At 42.0% G+C, this 18,518-nt stretch overlaps 1 protein-coding gene across 1 annotated transcript in view; it reads right to left on the bottom strand.

Moving 5' to 3' along the window:
• TM7SF3 (transmembrane 7 superfamily member 3) overlaps positions 1 to 18,284 on the bottom strand; it is a 41,709-nt gene extending 23,425 nt beyond the window's left edge. Inside the window, exons 1-3 of the mRNA XM_040234596.1 lie at positions 17,979 to 18,284; positions 6,809 to 6,963; positions 2,681 to 2,831 (exon numbers count right to left, since the gene is read on the bottom strand). Of these exons, the coding sequence (XP_040090530.1) occupies positions 2,681 to 2,831; positions 6,809 to 6,963; positions 17,979 to 18,069 (397 nt within the window). The 5' untranslated portion in view covers positions 18,070 to 18,284. The remainder of the gene's footprint in view (positions 1 to 2,680; positions 2,832 to 6,808; positions 6,964 to 17,978) is intronic.
• Between the last annotated feature and the right edge of the window lie 234 nt (positions 18,285 to 18,518).

An 18,518-nucleotide genomic window follows, 5' to 3' on the forward strand; every position in this document is an offset into this window, starting at 1 on the left:
AACACCACCTAGGAATCCCCTTGGGGTATTTAATTTACATTCATAATATGGTTAAAACAGCTCTTATTAGGAATCCTATTCATAACCTTTGACCGAGACAAAACTTAAAGAAGTCACTTGACATTAGTTCAATTCCATGCAAACAACTGTGTATGGTGGGCTCAAGAGGAAAAGTTAAGACACAAGAAGGTAAACCAGTTTAATATACTTTAAGATCTCAGCTTCATAAACTCATTCAATTGTTCCCACAGCTGGTTCCTAATTTCTATAAAGTGCTGGAATTCTGCAGCTCTGGAATGGAGACAACCCAGTCTGCACTGCTTCACAGTGGACTCTTCCTCAGAATTCTACGCTCTTCTTTCACACTCTTCTTTTCCTGTATTTACAAACACTTACCACACCCAAGAAAAGCATGTGTACTGTAACTGACACTCCACTGCTCATTAATTTTCTTTGTACACTGACCTTGATGAAAACTTGACATCTATCATTTTTTAAATCAAATAATTACCCTTTGGCTACATATGTTTTTCTTTAACTCCCATCACTTTTTGGAATTCTACCTCCTTTTCTAGTTATTGCAACCTCGCCTTCCCTTTACCCCCAAACTTCAAGAGAATGTAAATCTTCTCCCCTCACCTTCACTCCTCAATCACTACGATCTGGTTTTCATTCTCATGATGTCACTAAAATGACTCTCATTAAAGGCCGCCACTGACTCTGGATTGTGCCACCATAGGGACATTTTCAGTCACTCTCTTGACCTCTCTGCAAAGTCCTATTTACCACTTCTTATACTGCTGGGCGTCCAGTCTCTCTTCTCAATGTCCTGTCTACTCCTTAGCCTTCTAATTATTCTTCAGCAGTTAGCATCCCCCAGAAACTGTGGCAGGCACTAGTGTCAGGAAGCAATTTAACAGGAGGCTTCCTGTGTGCTGTTTGGGGTCTGTCATGAATCCGCTGTCCCTTATTAATTCCTGAATATTCAGGAATTAAGAGGAGTTGGCAAACCGCTCTGGGGCTGAGGAATGCATGCATTTCCTTTGTTAGTGCCATACAGTGATAAGTAACTATTTACAACCCTCTTCCTTTTTATGAACCATATGGTAAAAGTGATTATTTACAATCCTCTCTCTTTGATATGGATTACATTTCCTTGATAATTTGTAAGTCTGGACTTTTGATTTTTATCTTTGCTGAAAATAGCTACCTTGTAAGACAGTATATATACCCACACTATGTTGAACAAAACACCCTTGTTCCATCAGAGCTTGGGTCCCTGTGTCTTTCTTTCTCTCCCTCCCTCCTTCCCTCTCTCTCTCTCTCTCTCTTCTTCTCTGGAGCATAGAAACCCATCATGCTCACTCTCCTGTCTGGGCTTCTAAGACCCTTTCGAGAAGGCGCACTGTGCCTTCATCCCCTCGAGAGGGCGCCCAGTGCCTTCATGAGTGATGCAAGCTCTATGCCAAGAGCTTTATTGGTTTTCTGCATAAACCAAGGAATATCAGCCTCTTTTTCTCTCTCTTTTACTTATCGTTGACTTCGGACCACCAGGTTCTGGATCATTAAAGGACCTCAACACACTAGGAAATTATTTGCTATAATTTTCCTCCCTAAATCTCTAAGTTCATGCCTGGATGACCTCACTCACTTCCATGACTTTACTAACAGCTATTCAGCTGTCCAGTTGGATATCTAACCCCACTCCTCCACCCTAGGTCCTTATTTTCAGCTGCCTACTATGCAAGTCCATCCAGATGTCCTACAAGTGTCTCAGAGTCAATGTGCCAAACTGAAGTCACCATCTAACCCCATCCCAACCACCTAGAACATCCAGCACCACAAACACCCCATCTGATCACTATTCTGATCATCTCCCAGCTGGCCAAATGGGAAGTCTGTGCTCCCCACTTTTAACAATCCATAACCACTGGTCATTGTATCTTGTAATTCCATATTCCAAATTTCTCAAATCCAGCCTGTGCTCTCCACCCCCTTCTCAGGCCCTCTGTTCAGATCTTCATTTCTCATTTTGAGTCCTGAAAGTTGTATTGTCTTGACTCTGCTATGCCCCCTCCAATCCACTCTCCACATTGCTTCTAGGGTTAACCTTCTAAGAGAGGAAAGGCATCAGGTCATTCCTCTGCTTCAAAAGTCTCTATGCTGCCTCAGCAAAGAGTGCAGACCTCACATTATATACCAGGACCTTCCCACTCTGGCTCCAGCCACACCCACTGTCCACCATCCTCCAAATATCCTATTCTTCTCCCACACCTTCCTTGACCTAGAACCATCAACTAATGTGTGAGAACCATGTCTTGTCTTTTTTTTTTAATTTATTTATTTTCAACTGAAGGATAATTGCTTTACAATATTGCACTGGTCTTGGCCATACATCAACATGAATCAACCTCTCCTCTTGACATGTCTTTCTGTTAGTTTCTCCAAGGGCTCCTTCAGTGTTTTCCAAATGAATACACGTGTTCTTCTAATCCTAGCCCCTTCCTGGGCTTTCACTCATCATGCTAATTCTCTGACTCCCCCCCCTGTTAAAACCTTTCTAATTCGAAGAACTACACTTATAATAAACACTTTTAATAGGATTATAGTTATCTCTAAATTCTCACCCACAAGTCCTGCATTCTGGACAGTAACAAGGAGTTGATGATAGAAAGATTACCGCTTTCCGAGTAGGACAGTGGAATGGCCACATTTTGGACAGGCTCAGGGTCTAGTGTCTCCAAGTGCCAAGTGCACATACTCTGCTCTGGTCTAAGAATGGAAACCAGTCCTTTGTCAGTGCCCGTCACCGAGGCATTAGGAAGGAGAGTCTGCAACAAGGAGAGAAGAGTCATTGCGAATCAGCAGTTGAACAAAGTGCTTCAATGCCAGAGTGAATGTAGTGTGCATGGCCCTATTCCAAAGCTTCTCAAAACCAAAAAGGAGTAAAAAAGACTTTCCTTAGATGATTAAAGAATTATTTTCACTTCTATGTGCATGTGTCCACAAAGATACATGGAGGAATTATTTAAAATATACACTCTTTGACCAGGAATAGCAGATACACAATAACATTCCCAAACTTTTCAGTCCCTTCAGTTAGGATTTACTACGTCAAGTACTTGGCTTCGCGGGTGTTGCTAGTGGTAAAAACTTGCCTGCCAACATAGGAGACATAAGAGATGAGGGTTCGATCCCTGGTTGGGAGGATCCCCTGGAGGAAGGGATGGCAACCCACTCTAGTATTCTTGCCTGGAGAATTCCATAGACAGAAGAGCCTAGCTGGGTACAGTCCACGGGGTCACAAAGAGTCAGCCAAGACTGATAGCACGCATTTCAAGTACTAAGACTACTGGGTTAAGGACTTTCATGGAAATGACAAAACTAAAACAATTTAGTAACAAGTCTGATGTCCTTTATTCAACGGAACACCACTGATGGATTGGGGGAGGACAGTGCCTCACTAGATGTGGCGCGTGCTTCCCAAGGGATGTAGGGCCTGAACTAGCTTTTTAGAGCATTAGAAGAGCATGCTCAGTTAGGAGGTTGGGATTTAGTCAGAAGACGAGCAAGTCCCATTTTCTAGGGTAAAGTGAGCTGGCTAAGCTGAGCTGGAGGATTGTGATCGGTGTAAGTTAGGTTCCCTTGACAGGCATTCCCTGTAAGTACAGTCTTAGGCTTAGATTTGTGACGTGGACCAAGTCACTAGAGTGGCCTCCATTTGTGGTCCTGATATACAAATTCACTTGACCACTACCAAGACAAAAAATAGAAGCTCTGCCCCCAAAAGAGTTTGGTCCTTGAAAAGTTTTCCAGAAAACAGAGTTATAATCTACATATTATAAATTACACATAGAGTATACCAATATACATTTTGATAAATGCAGGCACCTGGGAAACCATCACCAAGACCAAGACAGTGAACACAGAGATCACCTTCTTTGTGCCTTGATCTTACTCTTCCTTACACCCCCATACGCTCTCATCCCCTCCCCACATCTGCTGGGAAAGCTTTTTGAATAACAAAGCACTAAAGTTGAGAGGTAGTAGATTCAGAGTGTTTTCTTAAAGTTAAGGAAAAGACCCTGATGCTGGGAAAGATTGAGGGCAAGAGGAGAAGGGGGCGACAGGACCCGACTCGACGGACATGAGTTTGAGCAAACTGGCAGATAGTGAAGGACAGGGAAGCCTGGTGGGCTGCAAAGAGTCAAACACGACTGAGCAACTGAACAAGAAGGAAATGGAAGAAAAAAGTGCCACGTGGGTTTCAATTTGACAAGCGTGAGAGAGAATGACCAAGGAACTTAACGGTCAAAAGTTTCAAAGAACTCACTGCCAAGATGACCCCAAAACTCCGAGATGCCACAAGTCATCAGGAAGTTACAACAGAAACAGCTCTCTTCATGCAGACCATTCCCTTCTAGAATTATGCACAGTTCTGGTTGTCATCTTCTCAGCAGTATAAATATAGTGAGAACGAAAGGCAGCCCAGGAAAGGAACATGGTTATCATTAAGGATAACTAAGATCCTTTCTGCACGAAAACTGAGACCCAAGATGCTGCTCATCCAGGCCAATTTTGTCACATCAGTCACGCAGGTACCCCTTCACCTAACCTCCGTTTCCTCAAAAGTAGAGATAAACATTAGGACTACTTGGACAAACTGTTATAAGAATTAAACCAACTACATGGAAAATCAAATGCAAGGGGTCCTCACTAGGAGGCTCAATGCATTTCCAGAGACCTCCATGAAATTATGCAGATGTAGTCACACATTCTGCCAGGTAGAGAGTCCACAATTTCAGCAGACACCAAGTCTTCGGCCCCAGGAGCTCAAGGATCACTGGCCTAGCACACAATGGGCATGCAATAAATATAACTGCATTTTTTTTCTCCATCCCTCTCTTCCTTCAAACGTTGTCTTTGCTGTGCTGTTATTAAGAAGGAAATCATCTATGTGCCATTTTACTGTGTCTACTAGGTAAGTGCCTGAATAGAAACTTTCCCTTTGAATTTAGTCCCATAAAAAAACTTGGCTTCCCCCTGAAGAATGAGAATGTTTTTTCCTTCTAAGAAAGTTATGAAATTCAACATGCTTTGATTTCTGCTCTGGCTGCAAAGAACTCCCGCAAAATCAATGAATGGGTCACATACACTATTATATCTTCAACTAGTAGAATTTATTCTTTCCTCTTTTCCTCGATCAAACCCTTCCACTTCTAGTCTATTAACTTTTGGCTGTGCTGGGTCTTAACTGCTGCACGGGCTTTTCTCCACTTGTGGCGAGCAGGGACTCCTCTCTAGTTGCAGTGCACAGGCTTCTCGTGCTGGTGGCTTCTCTTGTGGCAGAGCACCAGCTCTAGGGTGCTCAGACTGCAGCACATGGGCCGTGGCTCCCGGGCTCTAGAGCACAGGCCCAGCAGTTGTGCGCATGGGCTTCGTTGTGCTCCGGGGCATGTGGGATCTTCCTGAATCAGGGACTGAGCCCACGTCTCTTGCATTGGCAGGAGGATTCTTTACCACAGAGCCAGCAGGAAAGCCCCCATATCTGGTCTATCAAACCAACACACACACACACACACACACACACACACACAGACACACACACACAGACAGACACACAGACACACAGACACAGACACAGACACACACAGACACACACAGACACAGACACACACAGACAGACACAGACACACACACAGACACACACACACACACAGACACACACACACACACACACCCACACACACACACACCCACACCCACACACCCCTTCAAAACCTTTGTGGTAGCGGCAGGAAGGCAGGAACAAAAGTTATAAGACACTTAGTGTGAAAGATACAACGACCAATGTCCAGAAAATATAGAGAGACTGGACGAAGACAACTTCATTTAGCAAATTCCAGAATATCAGAAGGTAGGCTTGTGCTGTGCTGAGTTTCTCAGTCGTGTCGGACTCTTTGCGACCCCATGGACTGTAGCCTGCTAGGTTCCTCTGTCCGTGGGGATTCTGAGCTACAAGGGAAGCCAGAGGGTAGGCTGAGGACAGATAAAAATGCACACAACTTCTTAGAGAGTGAAATTCATGTATTAGTCTAAGGGGTCATATGGACCAAAAATAAGTAGATCTGTAAAGGGTAACAGAAATGGCAAAGCCTTAATGGCTTCAGCTGATTCAGGATATTTGAAAACTTCCCAGAGATGAGGTTGAGGCTCAGGGGTTTAGTGAGGACCACTGTAAGAGGGTCCCAAATGCTGCTGGGAGCACAGCACTGCTCTGGTTAAACTAAGAGTTAGGATTCTTTTGTTTCAATGAAACTCTAAAGAATAAAGCTGATCCTATTAGGTGTCTTAGTAAACTTCAAGAGTTAGGATTCTTTTGTTTCAATGAAACTCTAAAGAATAAAGCTGATCCTATTAGGTGTCTTAGTAAACTAAATGGCTATAAGACCACAGAAATCCATTAAAATGTATTCTCAGGTAAAAAATCACTGAGGACCCAGTATGGTAAGAAAAAGAAAAGGTGAGAAGTATGAGGAAAGCTTAACTGCAGGCAGGAGACATTTGGTACAAGCCACCCTCCCCCCAAACTCAGCAGCATCACCCCTCTTTTAGGTCAGAGGTCACCACTCAAGAAAGGCCTGAAATATTCACCTCCTAGCCAGCCTAAATTACTAATTTGACAGGACTCAATCTTGATCTTTTAAAAATTTAACACATAAAGAGGCGTTAATTTCTAATGCTCACACTAAATACAAGATACCAAACTGTGGAAATGTCTTTTATGGAAGTAACTCTTTGTACTTACCTCAGAAAAAGAAATTGTTGTATTCTGATACTGTGAGTGTATTTGGAAAATAACAAAAGTGACATTGCTGGAAATATGACGTAAAATAGCTTCCTCTGGAAAGGGCTTCTTGAGCTCCAGGTATCTAAATTTCCCCACAGAAAATTCCAGAAGACCTACAAGGGGAGAAATGTTTCATTATAACATTCATACCTCTCTGTAACCAATTTGTAGGAATTGTATACTTAAACACACATGCAAGGTTAATTTAATCCTCAGAAAAAAACCGTTGAGCCCTATTCACTAATGAGGACAATGAAGCTTAAAAGGCAGAAGCAGCAACCCTCCACGCCCTCATAAACCTCCCCCAACCCCCGCCCAAGGTGACTCATCTGGGAAGGGCGGAACCGAGAACTGAAGGGAAGAAAGGTATTTCCAAAGATGCAAACACCAGGATGTTCAAGGTGCTTGGCTTCCAGAGCCCAGGAAAACCCCTCTTTTGGTAGCAGCAATAACAACTCTATTCAGAACAGAATCCCTGAATTTAAGGATTGACAACCCTCACGAGTTACCACCGATTGTAAATGCACTGGTACTAAAGAATATATTCTGAAATCAGTCCAGCTAGAGACACGCATCTGGCTTCAGTTTTATCCCACCCTTTACTAGCTAGGTGTTCTCAGAAAAGTTACTTAATTCCCTTAAACCTCAATTTCTTCATCTGTCTAATAGGACTATATTACCCAGCTTGTAAAGGAAAGTGTCATCAACGTGGGCAAAAATGTGTATTGAATGTCCACACCAGGTACTTCATGAAAAACAGGTCTTCAAGGAGTTTTTTGTTTGTTTGTTGAAGGATCAAGTTCAGAGTCCACATAAAAGGTAGGCTATAACAAGTTTTCCAACACCTTATCTAGGCTTTCCCACCTGCCGACCTGCCTCCACTGTCTGGCTGTATTTCATTCACTCTGTGTGGCTTTCTTGTAGCTGCTCACCACTTCTTTCCTTTTCCAACCTAATTCTCAAGGAATCCACTAAACAGGCTGCTTTGACTTCTGTGTGGTTCTGGGTTCCCATCTCACCCTCTGCCCTGGAGTCAGTGTATCTCTGCATAAACAGCAGAGTTCGCAAGCATTACATAAGCAGGCTTGGGTGTCGGAGGCTAAAAATAAACAAAAAGATTTCAATTTAATATAGATGAAAAGGAGTCGATGAGGTAAAGATTATATTCACCAGAATCTTAGAGTGGAACAATCTTTTTTTTTTTTAAGAAAGAAATTTGAGTCAGTTGGAGCGGAAAGAAACACTCTAGATACTAAATAACTTCCTAACTCATTCTTATGTACCATTTCCAAAGAAAACGAACTTTTTCAATACTTTCTGCTGTTTTTGTTAACACAAGTACTCCATCTGGATGATTATAAAAAAGAAAGACTATTAAGAAAAGCTAACCAAGAAAGCCAAACAGAACATATAAATAGTGGGTGAGAATAAAGGTTTTTGTTGCTGTTGTTCAGTCCCTAAGTTGAGTCCAACTCTTTGCAAACCCCTGGACTGCAGCCCATCAGATTCCTCTGTCCATGGGATTTCTCAGGCAAAAATACGGGAGTGGGTTGCCATTTCCTTCCTCAGAGGATCTTCCCGACCTGGGAATCGAACCCGTGTCTCCTGCTTAGCAGACACTGAGCCACCTGGGAAGCCCAGAATATAAGTTATTCTCGATAGTACCATTGTAACTTAATTTTTTAACTGATGATAAAAGGTTATTTGTGGTTACAATTTAATTTCTAAAAATCCAGAGAAAATTTTAATGAATGTAATGTATTTCTTATTTATGTAACAAGAAAGACATTTCATCTTTTATGTGGAACAAAACTCCAGCCCAAATAGAGGTAAAAATATTAAGAAGTGACTAATAGAATCAACGGAAGTCTGGAAAAAGTGGCAAGTTTCCTGTTTTGTTTTTTTAAAGGGAGTAAGGAGAGCACTTTAATATATCCCAGGCCTTCCCATCACCATGGTTAATCTACTGTGCTCAGTCTCTAAGTCACGTCCAACCCTTTGTGACACCATGGATGGTAGCCCACTGTCCGTGGGATTTCCCAGGCAAGAACACTGGAGCAGGTTGCCATTTCCGTCTCCAGATTCCTTTACAAGGAAACCAAAATTATGTATACAATTAACTGGATCTCAGTAAATGGCCCTAAAAACCTTTCATGTTTTGCACTTTAATTTTGGTATCATCTATCCGCCATCTTCCAAGTCTTAAAACTATCCATAAATTCTAGTCTGCAAAACTAAGAGCAGGATCAGTTTGTTTTCCTAGGAATTAATTAGATTTCCATCCTTGAACTGTCAACAGCACTCAGTTCATTTACCGGCATGCATTTTCAAGTTACATTTTCAGTTTTTGTGTTTTCAGAGCCTTGCCACCCCTTTTCTCTATTTGACAAATATTTATTTAAGTATTCTGCTGAACTAGTCACTCTGCCTCTTGGGTATTGTGACCAAAACTGATGTAAGCAAATTCATGACGGTTATTATCACTTAACACTTAAATTTGCCCCTAAGCCTGTCTTGGAAACTCTTTTGATAATCTTTATGTCTGTCTCCCATTACATGAGCCTTGAATCAAAATACTCTGTAGAACCTTTCAGTCAGTTCAGTTGCTCAGTCATGTCCAACTCTTTGTGGCCCCATGGACTGCAGCACCCCAGTCTTCTCTGTCCATCACCAACTCTCAGAGCTTGCACAAACTCATGTCCATCGAGTTGGTGATGCCATCCAACTATCCCATCCTCTGTTATCCCTTTCTCCTCCTGTCTTCAATCTTTCCCAGCATCAGGGTCTTTTCCAATGAGTCAGTTCTTTGCATCAAGTGGCCAAAGGATTGGAGTTTCAGCTTCAGCATCTATCCTTCCAATGAATATTCAGGACTGATCTCCTTTAGGATGGACTGGTTGGATCTCCTTGCAGTCCAAGGGACTCTCAAGAGTCTTCTCCAACACCACAGTTCAAAAGCATCAGTTCTTCAGTGCTCAGCTTTCTTTAGAGTCCAACTCTCACATCCATACATGACTACGGGAAAAACCATTTATAACCTTTACAAACCCTGAAAGAGATTGATGCTATCAACTAGTGACATCTTGGTTTTCTTAACCTTTCCTTAATCTATCACAACTCAGAAATACTTGGAGAAGCAAAAACTTCCAGTGATTTAAAAGACAGTAGGGAAAGACACAACCATAGAAATGAAAATATATTACTAAACAACTGGTAACTTAACAAAATAACTAGAGGTAATAAAAGTAGGTATTTCTGGGAGTGTATGCTAGCTGATTTTTCTTTTCTTTTTTGACTATGTGATCTTAGTTCCACAACAGGGACTGAACATGGGCCCTCCCCATTGAAAGTGCAGAGTTCTAACCACTAGACCATCAGAAAATTCCCCCAGTTTTTCTTTACACATTTCATTGTTTATAAAATTTCTGTAGTGATCATGAGGTATTCTTACCAGAAAGAAAATGCACAATTTGGAGAAAATCTCCTTCTTTGATGGCACTCAAAACACAAGTTCTACCTTAACTCTTCATCTGAAACTTATAAAATAGGGACACAGCCAACCTAGATAAAAAGGTGACACTCTCAACACTTCTGTCACTTGTTATGTTTCTCCCTCAGAATGGTAATATTTTCTCAGGTCATATATAACCATATTTAAAAAGGCTGATCATATTTAAAAACAAGATCATGCCATCACTTCATGGCAAATAGATGGGGAAAGAATGGAAATAGTGAGAGACTTTATTTTCTTGGGTTCCAAAATCACCGCAGATGGTGACTACAGCCATGAAATTAAAAGATGCTTGCTCTTTGGAAGAAAAGCTATGACAAACCTAGATAGCGTATTAAAAAGCACAGACAATACTTTGCCAACAAAGGTGTGTATAGTCAAAACTATGATTTTTTTTCAGTAGTAATGTATGGATGTGAGAGTTGGATAATAAAAATGGCTGAGTGCCAAAGAATTGATGCCTTTGAACTGTGGTGCTGGAGAAGACTCTTGAAAGTCCCTTGGAATGTAAGGACATCAGACCAGTCAATTCTAAAGGAAATCAACCCTGAATATTCATTGGAAGGATGGATGCTGAAGCTGAAGCCCCAATACTTTGGACACCTGATGCGAAGAACTGACTCACTAGAAAAGACCCTGATGCTGAGAAAGACTGAAGGCAAAAGGAGAAGGGGATGACAGAGGATGAGACAATTGGATGGCATCACCGACTCAGTGGGCATGAGTTTGAGCAAGCTCTGGGAGTTGGTGATGGACAGGGAAGCCTGGTGTGCTGCAGTCCATGGCGTCGCAAAGAGTCGGACACAACAACAAAAATGCAAGAAATGTAGAGAAAGTTAATTTCTCCAGCAAGTACACTGTGCAGAAAAAACTTACTATTAACAGATTGGTATAATCTTTCAGGATTTAGGAGACATCAGCATAAGCATCTCCATGTAAATGGGAAAAAGAAAAACACAAATATGTCTTGGTATAGCCCATCTTCTAGATCTTAGATATCTTTCCACATCAACAGACAATCCTAGTTTTACTAGTTTAAAGGTTATACAATATTACATTCTATGTCACCATGATTATTCAACCAGTCTTTTATTATTTTTTGATGGGAACCATTTTTAAAGTGTTTATTGAATTTGTAACAATACTACTTCTGTTTCATGTTTTGGTTTTTATGGTCGAGAGGCATGTGAGATCTTAGCTGCCCAATCAAGGATCAAACCCATACTGCTGCGCTGGAAGGCAAAGTCTTAACCACTGGAATGCCAAGAAGTCCCCAACCAATCCTTTATTAATAAATATCTATGCTGTTACCATTCCAGCATGAATAAGAAATAAATAAAATTTTGCTGTTGTATAGTCACTAAGTCATGTCTGACTCTTTTGTAACAGCATGGACCCACAAAGCTCCTCTGTCCATGGGATTTTCCAGCCAAGAAAACTGGAGTGGGTTGCCATTTCCCGCTCCAGGGAATCTTGCCAACCCAGGAATCGGACTCAGGTATTGAACCCAGGTTTTCTGCATCTCCTGCATTGCAAATAGATACTTTACTGCTGAGCCACCTGGGAAGCGCAAGAAATAAAATCACTGTATATATATTTTACCAAAAAAAAAAAAGATATATATATATACATACACATATATGTGTGTATATCAGCAATAAACCTACTTGAGAAGGTTTTTGCTGTGACAGTGTAGCAGATCACCTTCAATCCTAAATGGTTAAAATACCTAAGAAGTCTTGTTCTCCTTAAGAAAACAAGAAATGAAAACAAACAGCTTCTGTGAGAAAATATAATGACCAGGACCAAAACAGTAAGTGACAGCCCTTGCTTCTGACTTCTTCAAGAAAAATACGTAGCATTTCAGAAACAATTACAACTTTCATCTATTACTTTCCAGATTTCCAAAAGCTTCCAAAAGGAAGATGATGCCTCACCAGTCCTCTTTTCCCAGTCAAATGCCTCTGGCAAGAACCAAGCAGGAGCCAGAGAACAAAGGGGAGAGACACTACATTTAACAAACTGGTTAAATATTTAACAAACCAGTCAAAGCATGTCTCTTTGGGGTATACTTTAAATAATATTTTCTTTACACATTTCCTGTTTTTCATATTTTCTATAGTACTCATGAGGTGTCCTTATTAGAAAGCAATTTTAAACTGTACATTACAATTACCAGAAGGTGCTTTTTTAAAGATATTGTTGCCTGGGTCCCTCTCCAGATCAGTTAAATCAAAATCCTTGGGGTTAGGGCCCAAGTATTAATTACAAAGCAAATATTTATTATAATAAATGCATGCAGATAAGGGCACAAAGTTTACACAATCAGGTCAAGCAACAGCATTCTAACCTCTCCTTCCAGTCACTGTCTCGTCCCTCCTTCCCAGAAGTAACCGTGATCCTCACTTCTAAAACCACAGATGGGCTCTTTTGGAAATTTTATTAAACAGACTCATATGGCATGAATTCTTTTATGTCTAGCTTTTTAAAAATCAACATTTTATTTGTGAGATTCATCCCAGTTGCTGTAGTAACCACTATTCACTCACTTCCATTGTTGTATACTTCACGAAATAAATGAAACACAATGTATTTATCTATTCGGTTAATGAACATTTCGATTATTTCTAGTTTGGAGTAATTATAAATAACTCCATCTAGGCATTCTGGTATGTATCTTTTGGTGTACATGTACACATGTCTACAAGGAGAACCTGTGAGTAGAATTATCAGGTTACAGGGTTTACTTATGTTCAATTTTAGTAGGTACTCTCCGAGTTATCCAACATCGTTTTGCCAATTTTGACCCCTATCAATCCGTGAGAGAGCATTTCAGTAATCCACGGTGCTCACCAACACTTGGTAAGAATAGTTTGTTTTACTTATTGGCTATTTAAATATCCTCTCTGTGAAAGGGTCTTGTTGTTTGGTCCCTCAGTCGTGTCCAACTCTTTGTGACCTCATCGACTGTAGCCCACCAGGCTCCTCTGTCCATGGGATTTCCCAGACAAGAATACAGGAGTAGGTTGCTATTTTCTTCTCCAATGAAAGAGTCTATTCAAGCTTTTTGCCCATGTGAAAAACTGGATCATCTGTCCTTACTGAATTTTAGGAACTCTGTAGGCATCACTGATATGAGTAGTCTGTCAAATATGTTGCAGATATCTTCACTCTTATGGTCTGTCTTTTCACTCTCCTGTTACCTTGAGATGAACAGAAGTTTTTGTTTTAATGTAGTCCCGTTTCTCAAGTTTTTCCTTTATTATTTTAAAGAATTATCTGCCAACATAATTCAAGATCATAAAGATACATTCCCCATGTTAACCTCTAGAACTTTGTTCTACCTTTCACATTGAAGTCTAAAATCAACCTGAAACTGATTTTTACATAGGGTGTGAGGCCAGAGCCAAGGTTCATTTCCCATAGGAATATCCTGCTGACATAGACTTTGTTGAAAGTAGTTTTCCTACTGCTCAGAAATTCCACCTCTGACATAGGTCAAGTGACAAGGTGAGGGTTTCTGAACTCTTAACTTTGTACCATTGGTCTATCTGCCTATCCTAACATCAACATCACAGTCTTAATTTCTGCCCCAAATTTGTTCTTCCTCTTCAAGACTGTCTTGACTATTTTTGGCCCTTTTTCATTTCCACATAAATGTTAGAAAGCAACTTGTCAATTTTCACAAAACAAAACTAAAACCTGTAGAAATTTGATTGGGATGGCACTGAAAGTATTAATTTAGGAAGAAATGATATCTTTATAATGCAGGATTCTTCTGTGATTTTGAGATATCCCTCAATTAAGTTTCTTAATTTATCTCAAGAACATTGTATAGTTTTCTGTGTAGAGACTGTTCCATATTCCATTATAATCATCTCTAAATATTTAATATTTCTTGATGGTATTATAAACTTGCTTTTTATTTTATATTTCAATTTCTAGTTGTCTCTTCATCAACATGCCTTTTTTTCAAGGCACTCTAGGTGATTCTAAAGTTCTGCCAGGTGTGAGAACTCCTAACACAATGCTTGATGAATTAGGGAAGGATAATTATATTTTTTCCTATCCTTAGTTACCTTTAACTTCTGTGTGAAAATTCTTTGGCAGCATTACACAGGCAATCCAACAGCCATTTCACAATTTTTATAGAAGGTTGCATGTTAAACAAACCAATTATGGTTTGAGCCCTGACTTGCAGGGCTTTGTCGTATTTGATATTCCAGGGCCTCAAACAGTCCCAGGCAACTGACTGGCACATGATAAATGTTTGGTAAATGATGACTGAATTTTGTGACCTTGGGCAAGTAATTATTTCCTCTGGACCTCAGTTCCCTCATGGTAAAATGCAGGCAACTGTACTGTATACATCAAATGGCTGCTAAAAGTATCAAATGGGAAAAATATTTGTAAACTATCCAATACTGCACAACAAAACATCATTATTAACTTCCATTAGCTTTCCAATGTTTCAGAGGTTCATGTAGTTACCAAGAAAAAGCAATATGCAGGCAGTCAGTATGGTTCTGTTACAAATACACTGGTGAAAAGAAGAGGTCTAACATGGGTAAATGCCCAGCACATCCATTATAAACAGCATTGAGAAAGTGACTTCCACAGAGTGACAGGGAAAAACACTAAAAGTCAAGACAACTTTAACAACCCTGCCTGGCAGAAACTGCATTCAATCACTACTCATAAAAACATATATGGCCAAAGAAGACACGCACACAAAACACATCCTGAAGAGGTTAACAGGAACTCAACTGCACCTCAAAGTCATCTGGAAAAGGATGCATCAGCAACATTTTATGAGGGATATTTAGGTCTTATGACTTGGGGGTGGGTGGGAAAGACAGCACATCAAAGGATGTTACAGGGCAAATGGCTACCAGGAGACAGAGCACTCGGGTTGTAGCTCTTCTCTAAAAAGCAGTACCTCTGCCTTTTCTGCCAAAAATGTTTTTTGCCATCTAACCCACAGCAGGAGATCCTTTTCTGTTTTCATAGTCTTCCTCCATTCCTACCCAGAGTCATTTTTTCTTTGCAATATGTGTATGTAAAAAAAAAAAAATGTGTGTGTGTACTCAGTGGTTCAATCATGTCTGACTTTGCAACGCTATGGACTGCAGCCCACCAGGCTCCTCTGCCCATGGGATTTCCCAGACAAGAATACTGGAGTGGCTTGCCATTTCCTCTTCCAGGGGCTCTCCCTGACCCAGGGATTGAACTCACGTCCCCTGCATTGCAGGTGGATTCTTTACCACTGAGCCACCTGGGAATGCCTTCTTTCCAATAATACCATTCTAAAAGGAGCTGCCTAATCCCAATATTTTCCTTTTCTTTCTCAATCAGAACCTAAATGTGCAACCTTAACATTTTCCAACTCTTCCTTTTTACTATTTTACTAAAACACATCTCTTTACGTTTGTGCTTTAACACAACGAACTGTAGGAGAGATCTGTCAACACTTCATAATTCTCTTCAGATGGAGTATTAAAAATAGTTCAGCCACTTGAGCTGGCTGGCATTCAACTGCCCTCCCAATTTCTCACTGATACCTTCTGATGAATTTTCATTAGCCCTAAAAGATGAAAAGAAACACAAACATACACACACTTTTGAGAGAAAGAGAACACTTGCAACTAGCTACATAAGTGGCCTGCGAGGCACCTGAGAAGGTTCAAAGGGCACAATGCTAAACTCCGATTACTGGGTAAATTCCATGTGAGTTACTGGATATGAACCTGAAATAATACTGAATTAAAAGTGTTAAGGGCAGCAGGGAACCGGGACTCCAAAAGAAGGGAAAACTGTTTAGATGTATGATTCATCTCCTGTGCCCCACTGGTCACCATCCTCAGACATTCTACAAACTCAATCTGCCACCTTTAAAATTTCCCTTAGCTTCTAAACTACCACACAAGGTGTCAGGTTAGCTTATCCTGCTATAAAATGGGTAAATCCTTCAAACTTACGGCACTTGCTCCCTGGTGGCTCAGCTGTAAAGAATCCGCCTGCAACTCGGGAGACCTGGGCTTGATCCCTGGGTTGGGAAGATCCCCTGGAGAAGGGAAAGGCTACCCACTCCAGTATTCTGGCCTGGAGAATTCGATGGACTATACAACTGAGCGACTTTCACTCACTCACTTCACTCAAGTTATCAGAATCTCCCAATAGCAATCCAGCCGTTTTCCAGGAGGATCAGGCAAGTGCTGAAGTGTCTGTTAATTCCCACTCCGATCTCTACCTGACAGACGGGGAGAATATCCAGTTTCATTACTGTTTAGCAGTCAAGCTCCCACATGCTGCCCTTCTCCTACCCAGAACAACAATACTGATGCAAGGGCAGAAGAATAACGTGGCTGAGGAAATGCTGGTGCTGTAATCACAGAAAGGAGGTGAGAAACAGCATCTGAAAACCATTAATTTCTCAAATTACTTCACGAGTCTGATCATTTGCACACTCTAATCTCTCAGACTCTTCTCCTTGGAAGAATGGAGCTGGCCTGATGAGGAAGGGAGAAGAGATTCTATTTCAAGGAATAAGCATTCAGAGAAGAATTAAGGGTAAAGCACCATACTAAATAAAGCATTCTCATTGGAGGGCAGCTTTGTAGAAGGGGAGGACCATGAAATTTACATGACACAGGGGTTCATAGCTACCTGTGCCCCACTGAGCTGTTTACTCCGGTAGTGAGCATCATCCTGGGTCTCAGCTTCATCCTCCACCAGTGACGGACAGTTATTATCTCACAGGGTTGTGAGGCATAAACAACACTGCCATGAAAAGCACCTGGCACACCCTGCAGGCAGTGAATGTGAGTGCCCTGTTAGAAACAAGGCTTTTTTTTTTTTTTCTTCTTCAAAAGTATAACTGCCCTTTTCAGCTTTGGTCTTAAGTCCTAGGCAAAAATTCTAGGATTCAGTTTGCACAGAGCGTTTCACAGATAAGAAGCACAATCACATTATTCAGAAAATGTTATGTTTCAGAACTACAACTAGTCTCTTAAGCTCAATACATAACCAAAATACGCTTGACCTCACGACACCAAAAAGCACATGATTATCAGCTTGGTACAATTAGTGCTTTTTACAGTTTACATTAACAAAACACCAACTAGTGCTAAGATCCATTCACCAAGCACATGACCTATGAGCTGAAGTCCCATTCTGGGTTCACTTTTCCTCTGAAACCCCGCCGAGGATAACGAATTTGAAAAGCATCTAGATTGGGGGAGTACAAGAACCGCTGCAGCTTGGCTTTATCAAGCTTTGCAGTCCAGAGGTTCAGATGAGCCACTTGCGAGCAAGGGGGTGTTTTACGGTGTTAAATTAAACCTGCAAACATGGCTACCCCCTAAGGGAGAGAATAATGTGTCTGAACAAGCGGGTTTCCTATCTCTTCCCATTTCCCCAGTATAGATTAGGAGGTTGACAGTAGGGCCTTCTTAGCCAATAGGACTTGCCTCCTGCAGGAAAGGACCTCGATCCATTCCTGCCAGTTCTGAACGCCGCGCCTCCCCCGCGGAGTGGACTGACCCCAGGGCGGATTTGACCCTGCAATAAATGCAAGACCAAGTTTGGGGTGCAGAAGTCAGGCGCCCCCGACCTTACCCTCGCTGGAGTTTCCGACGATCTCAGCTCCGCCGGCTGCCCGGGTTACCGAAGCCAGCACCACGATGAGCAGCAGCCGAAGGAGCCCCATCGCTGCCCGGGCCGGGCCCCGCCGTCTCGCCAGCGCTACCCCGGGTCGCCCGCGCCTGGCGCCATCACTTCCCAGATGCACTGGCTGCACACCTGCCAGCCCCGAAGAGCCCGCGCGCCTGGGGCCCAGCAGACCGTTCCAGTTCCGGCAATTAGCCCCGCTGCGCGGCCTCGCACCTCCTCCGGACCTTCACGTCACGGCAGCTGGGCCTTGGGGGCGGAGCCTGGGCCGGGGCCTGGGCGGGGGCGGCCGGGGCCAAGGGCGGGCCGGGGCGGAGCTGCGCGGGATGCAGGGGCTTGTCCCGGCAGCGCGAGCCTCGGTTCGGCTGGCTGAGTTTCTCAGACTCCCACCCCGGGGGCATCGGCGACCCCAGGAAGTTCTCTGGTGTAACCTGTGTCTCTCAACTTTGGTATCTTTGCACTTACGAAAGCCACCGTTCGAGGAAAAAA

Source organism: Oryx dammah, unplaced genomic scaffold (assembly GCF_014754425.2).
Source record: "Oryx dammah isolate SB20612 unplaced genomic scaffold, SCBI_Odam_1.1 HiC_scaffold_29, whole genome shotgun sequence".
Taxonomy (NCBI): Eukaryota; Metazoa; Chordata; class Mammalia; order Artiodactyla; family Bovidae; genus Oryx; species Oryx dammah.